Raw genomic sequence first — 6,974 nt, 5'->3', positions numbered from 1 at the left:
CGGCGCGCTCGATGCCAACGCCCTGGTCGGTAGGCTGAGTAAATTGCACAGAAGTACCACAGTTGGGGCATTGGAAGCAGATTGGTACCAAGATTGTTAATTTTTACATGTCAGTACCAAGTTTTGGGCGAGATGTTGCAAAAGAGGCTAAAAGTGTGTTTTATACGTATTGACAGGTATTCTAATCGGTTGGACCCGTCCTTCAGGCGCCACGCTGGCCAATGAGCGCGTGCCCGCGTGCTGACTAGGACGAGCCAGTTTAGGCGTGGCTGGTGCGGCCCGAGGCAGATCCCGCTCTGCTCTGCCTTCTTTCCGCCTCGCCGCCGCCTACGCCCGCCCCTGTCGGCCGCCACACGACGTCGCCACAGCCATGGTTTTGGAGGACGAGAGCAACGATGACAACTCAAGCCTCCCGTACATGCACTCCGAAACCTCCACCGATGGGCTCAACCAGGTCAGTTACTCCATTGGACCTAGGGTTATGGTTAGGTTTAGAAAATTTGGGGATTTTTCTGTGTAGGTGGTATTTGTTGTGAGGGTTTCGTTTGATTTGCTTTGTAAATATGATGGTAACTTGGATTTTGCTTGGGCAGGTGCCTTCCTCTCTTGAGGACCCATATTACAAGGGTCTTGAGCTAGATCTGATAGTATTGTGCAAGAAGCATGGGAAGCCATCAGAGAGGCTTGTTGCATTTGAAGGAACAATGACTAGGATAAGGTTCTTAGCATGTGTAGAGCCGGGACTTTTCTTGCCTTCTTGATTATGCACAGGATGTGTTCATTGAAAGTGATATAGTCTTGTTTGCCAAGTGTGATTCAGTTATGTCTATGGTAATTTTGTTAGTCATATATGCCCTACTGTAGTGCTCATTATAGGAATGTTGTATATTAAGTTCAGTGTAGTGCATTTTTGCTAAATATAGGCTCAAGCATGCTCGGTTGTGTGCATATTCTATTTTTTATACGTGTATGTAGTGTTGCTTAGTACTCACATTAGCCCCTCCATTAGCTGATGTGTTACTCCTAATAAGTAACTGTTGCTTACTACTGACAGTAGGTACTGTCATTAGCTAGTTTGTTGCTGCAGGCTAATGTAGTGTATTTAGCTAGGCTGATGTAGTCTTGTTTAAGAACTCTTCATTCAGTGATGTCTATGTTCCATTTGTTAGTGATATATGGCAAAGTAGTTAATTGGTAGAGTGGTAGTGCACATTGTAGGATTCCATTATATTAATGGCCAATTCTAAGTTGGTTATTATGCTAAGTTGAATGGAGTGTTACTCTGCTAAATATATACTGATCACCCATTGTAGGATTACATTAAGTTATTTTACAATGTGCTCATGTTGCTTAGCACATGGCTGTGCAAATTTAGTGTCGGTCAGTACCAACATTAGCTACTGCCATGAACTAACTGTTGCTTACTACTCATAGTAGTTGTATTGTACTAAAATTTTCCCTTGGTATTTTTCCAGGAAGGTCAGAATTGTGGGTTTGTTCAGTGGGTTGATGAGCGGTTGCCCCCAACAATGGAGAATGCATTGTTGAAGCTTTGGTCAATGGTTGAAGAGAGCAAGTGTGCTAGGGTGAATAATAATCTTGAAAGTGCTTTAACTATTCACCATTTGACAGAAGAAAAGAACAAACTGGATGCATACTATGACAAGTTAGTGAAAGATGTGCATCAACTTGTGGACTTTCCGGAGGAGAGGGTTGTGGATTTTAGTTATCTGCAGTCCAACATCTCATATCAGCACCAATGTAGAGCTCTATTGGTGGCTAGAATGAAGGCAGAAATGGCAAAGAAAGATGCAGTTATAGAGAAGCTTCAACAGAAGTATGAACTCCTGTGCAACCTGACAAGTTCTCAAGCAACTGCCATCCAGAAACTGAAGTTGAAGAATATGAAAGAGAAGGAATTGCTTAGTGAGGCGAGGATGAATTTGGAGTTGAAGAATGCAGAGTTCACAAAGTTTGAGGAGAAGCTGATCCAAGAGAAGGTAGAGTTGAAGTTTTAGGTTGCCGATTTGTCGAAGCTCAAGGAAAACCATAATGAAGAGAAGTACATGCGAGAGCTTAAGATTTGTGAGCTCATGAAGGCAGAGGAGAAGCTTAAGGAGAAGATCAAGGGGATCCAGGCAATCTTACAGAACTGAAGAAGATGAAGTGAGCTTAGTGGGCATTGCAGACCTTTTAGGAAGGATGGTTGTGAAATGACCTAGTAACTTAGAATTATGGTTGTGTAATGTATGGTTCTAGTAATTGTGAACTCTGGCTGCTTCTCTACCTAGTAGTTATTCTATTCATCCTTTTGTGAGAAAAGGATGGATTGTGCATTTGAACTCCGCTATGTATTGTGAACAATGGTTGTGTATGCCTATAACGTGTTTAACTACAGTTAGTATTGTTTGCTTATGTTATACTGATGCTGAAAATCGTTGCTAGTTTGTTGCTGAAAATGATGACATACAAAGCATTGGAAAATGCGTATGTTACACTGATGCTTAAATGCTTACATGCATTTGCAAAAGGAATAGTTTCTTATGCTTAAATGCTTCCTCATCATTCTTTTGTTACGTTGCCACCCAAAACCCTAATTGATTCTTTTAGGTGGTTTCGTCGACCCCGAGCCACCATAAGCATTTAGGTTTAGGTGTTTTTTGTCGACCCCACGCTACCAAAACCCTATTTGATAGGTTTAGGTGGTTTCATCGAACCTGAGCCACCCTAGAGCCTAGATGATAGGTTTAGGTGTTTTTGTCAACCTCGAGCCACCAAAACACTAAATGATAGGTTTAGGTGGTTTCGTCGACCCCGAGCCACCAAAAGCCTAAATGACAGGTTTAGGTGGTTTCGTCGACCCCGACCCACTAAAACCCTAAATGATAGGTTTAGGTGGTTTCGTCGACTCTGAGCCACCAAAACTCTAATTGATAGGTTTAGGTGGATTCGTCGACCTCGAGCCACCCTAGAGCCTAGATGATAGGTTTAGGTGGTTTCGTCGACCCCGAGCCACCAAAACCCTAATTGATAGGTTTAGGTGGTTTTGTCGACCTCGAGCCACCCTAGAGCCTAGATGATAGGTTTAGGTGGTTTCGTCGACCCCGAGCCACCAAAACCCTAATTGATAGGTCTAGGTGGTTTCATCGACCCCGAGCCACCCTAGAGCCTAGATGATAGGTTTAGGTGGTTTCGTCGACCCTGAGCCACCCTAGAGCCTAGATGATAGGTTTAGCTGTTTTTGTCGACCCTGAGCCACCAAAACCTTAATTGATAGGTTTAGGTGGTTTCGTCGACCCCGAGCCACCAAAACCTTAATTGATAGGTTTAGGTGGTGTCGTCGACCCTGAGCCACCCTAGACCCTAGATGATAGCTTTAGGTGTAGTTGTCGACCTCGAGCCACCCTAGACCTTAAATGATAGGTTTAGGTGTTTTTGTCAACCCCGAGCCACCAAAACCCTAATTGATAGGTTTAGGTGTTTTCGTCGACCCCGAGCCACCCTAGAGCCTAGATGATAGGTTTAGGTGGTTTTGGCGACCCCAAGCCATCCTAGAGCGTAGATGATAGGTTTAGGTGTTTTTGTCGACCCCGAGCCACCAAAACCCTAATTGATAGGTTTAGATGTTTTTGTCGACCCCGAGCCATCCTAGAGCCTAGATGATAGGTTTAGGTGTTTTAGTCGACCCCAAGCCACCAAAACCCTAATTAATAGGTTTAGGTGGTTTCCTCGACCACGATCCACCAAAACCCTAATTGATAGGTTTAGGTGCTTTCATCGACCCCGAGCCACCCTAGAGCCTAGATGATAGGTTTACGTGGTTTCGGCAACTATCGGTGTCAAAACCGGCGGATCTCGGGTAGGGGGTCCCAAACTGTGCGTCTAGGAGGATGGTAACAGGAGACATGGGACACGATGTTTTTACCCAGGTTCAGGCCATCTCGATGGAGGTAAAACCTTACTCCTGCTTGATTAATATTGATGATATGGGTAGTACAAGAGTAGATCTACCACGAGATCAGAGAGTCTAAACCCTAGAAGCTAGCCTATGGTATGATTGTTGTGATTGTTGTCCTACGGACTAAACCCTCCGGTTTATATAGACACCGAAGGGGGCTAGGGTTACACAGAGTCGGTTACAATGGGAGGAGATCTACATATCCGTATTGCCAAGCTTGCCTTCCACGTCAAGGAAAGTCCCATCCGGACACGGGACGAAGTCTTCAATCTTGTATCTTCATAGTCCAAGAGTCCAGCCAATGGTTATAGTTCGGCTGTCCGGATACCCCCTAATCCAGGACTCCCTCAGTAGCCCCTGAACCAGGCTTCAATGACGACGAGTCCGGCGCGCAGATTGTCTTCGGCATTGCAAGGTGGGTTCCTCCTCCGAATACTTCATAGAAGATTTTGAACATGAGGATCGTGTCCGGCTCTACAAAACAAGTTCCACATACCACCGTAGAGGGAGAGAGTAACATTTCCACAAATCTAATATGCTGATGTATTGTGTAGCGTGACATCACACCATAGCCAAGCCTTTATTCGAATCGTTTTTTACTGTCCCACCTCAGTGCGTTTTGCGAGTCGGCTTCCTTGGCATGTCTTGTCAAAGCAGAGATCGTGTCCCCTTATCACGGCATTCTCATCAATACGGGCGTGGGTAACCCAACCGTGCCATTAATTACGGTGCTTGGGTGATAAGTGAGTTTTACCAGGCTGGTGGAGACGCATAGTTTTGTCTGCCCAAATAAAGGGATAAGGATTCACCTTTTCATCCACGCTTCTTCCTCCTTTGCTCATCCATTTTCGCACACTCGAGCTCTAGAGCCCAAGTCCGCACTTCCCACCTCAACCCTCTCCAACCATGTCCGGTGCGGGAGGCAGGTGGATGGTCTCCTTCATTACGGAGGGACACATCAAGAAGCTGAGGAGAGCCGGATACCTGTCCGACGACATCATGCACCGGCTCCCAAATGAGGGGCAGCTCATCCCCACCCCCAGGCCCCACAAGGGGTTAGTGTTCCTTTATTGCACAACTTCTCCTAACGCTGAATATAATCATGCAGTCCGCCCCGAGCCCAAGTCGACATATCGTCGAGTGGTTCCTTGGATTCGTCGGATGTGAATAGCTTTTCGCTTCCGACCGCTTCCAACCCCGCCCTACGGATAACGCCGAGGTGCTGTCCCGATGGGTTCCAAGCCGAGGGGAGGTGGTCCTGGAGGCGCTGCAAGGCGACCTTCCGGACTGCAGGCACAAGGGGAGCAAGGCTCCCAAGGGCACCAAGTCCGTCCCTGGGCCGAACATCGCACTGGAACCTTCAGTGGTTCGGGACTCCGGCAGGCGGCCCCCCACTAAGAAGGGCAAGCCTACCGCGCAGGTGACCTCCGTCCAACCGGAGGCACCAGATAACTTGCTGGAGGTGCTTAACGGCGCCTCCATCGACAAGGAGCACCGCACTATTATGAGTGCGGTGATCCAGAAAGTTCAGTCCGCCAAGAGCGGGCTGACTGAAGCCTGTGCCAGCCTTCTAACAGGCTTTGAGGTATGTAAAAAATATATGAAAATATTACCGCATAGACAGTAGCCCCTGATGTTCTCTTTGGTGTTCACAAAGAAAAGCCGAATAGAGGATCTAATAATAAACACAGGAGTCTAACATAAGTATGTCAATATGGGTATGCAGGCTGCGGTGCTGACCTCGGCCGTACTGACTGCGGAGGTCGAAGCATTAAAGCAGAGCATCGAGCGGTCCGAGAAAGAGCTTGGCCTTGCCAAGAAGCAGCTCAAGGAGAAATAAGGTAAGTAATACTTTGTGTAAGTATATTAAAAAGATGTGGTTGCGAAAAATCACAGGATCATCGTGGCTATGGCAGGGGCCACGAACGAGGTTGCGACCCTGAAGCAAGCGCTGTCCGAGGCCGAAAACAAAGCGGCCACGGAGCGCACCGAGCGAGGGAAACAAGAAGCGCGGGTGGAGGAGGTGCAGCAAGAGCTCCAGGCTCTCGTGAAAAAACATGAGAGTTTGGAGCTTGACTCGAAGATGCGAGAGTCCGAAGCCCAAAAATCCCTCTAGGAAATTGAGGTGATAAAGAAGATAGCGGCGGGTAAGGCATTCATTATGCAAAGCAAGCACGTGAAAGTGAATCACTTGTTACTTACCCGAGTCCGGAGCTCTCCAGGAGCATTCGCAGATTTGCCCCGCAGCATGTCAGATGCGGCCACCTACTACCGGGCCGAGGAAGGGAGCTCAAAAGAGAAGGTGTTCTGGTCTCAGTATGCTGAGGCCGGACACCCGGTTCCCTTGAGCGACCAGCTGAAGCAATTGGTCGAGCTCCATATGGTGGTCAAACAGGCCATGAAGGGTCTCATTGTCCGGCTGTGGCCTGGAGAGGTCATACCTAGGAGCTACTTTGGGCTGGTGAGGCGGCTAGCGGATGCCTGTCCGTGGCTTGAAGTCATCAAGCACTCTGTCTGCATAGAGGGCGCCCGCAGGGCGCTTGCCTGTGTTAAAGTACACTGGGGCAAGATGGATGCTGAGAAGCTGGTGGAGAACGGGCCACCGCAGGGCAAGGAGCATCGCAACCCCGAGATGTACTATGAGGGCCTCCTAAAGGGTGCCCGCCTTATGGCGGATGAATGTTCCAAGGATGTAATTTTTGAGTGAACTCGCATTTGTGATCCTGTACGGTGAAAACTTTTTCATATGCGCTATACAACACTTGTTTGAATTTAAAATATTACATTCTATACGGCCGTTTATTAAATCTGAGAGATGGCGAGTCGTCGGCTTCTGCCCCCATGCCACGAGTGCTGGGGTGTTCGGGATAAACCTGAGCACTCTTTTTCCCATTCTTGGGTCCTTCGAGGGAGGAGCTCAACGCAACGAACAAGGCAATCGGACTATAATGCGTTATCACTCTCACTTAGCCAGAGAATTCTATAATTTTAAATTTTGGCGAAGCCCCTAGTGTTC

The 6,974-nt window shown here is 47.5% G+C and overlaps 1 protein-coding gene across 1 annotated transcript; it reads left to right on the top strand.

Annotated features, from left to right (window-relative positions):
- The first annotated feature begins 370 nt into the window (after positions 1-370).
- Positions 371-5,798, top strand: LOC147979475 (uncharacterized). The gene is made up of 5 exons (XM_087515225.1): positions 371-454; positions 594-739; positions 1,475-2,000; positions 5,130-5,378; positions 5,685-5,798. Exons 1-5 carry the CDS (start codon positions 371-373, stop codon positions 5,796-5,798), a joined length of 1,119 nt encoding a protein of 372 aa, XP_087371351.1.
- The last annotated feature ends 1,176 nt before the right edge of the window (positions 5,799-6,974 follow it).

Source organism: Triticum urartu, chromosome 3A, assembly GCF_056163025.1.
Source record: "Triticum urartu cultivar PI428250 chromosome 3A, HENAU_Tu73, whole genome shotgun sequence".
Taxonomy (NCBI): Eukaryota; Viridiplantae; Streptophyta; class Magnoliopsida; order Poales; family Poaceae; genus Triticum; species Triticum urartu.
This window is presented reverse-complemented; position numbering and strand designations above follow the sequence as displayed.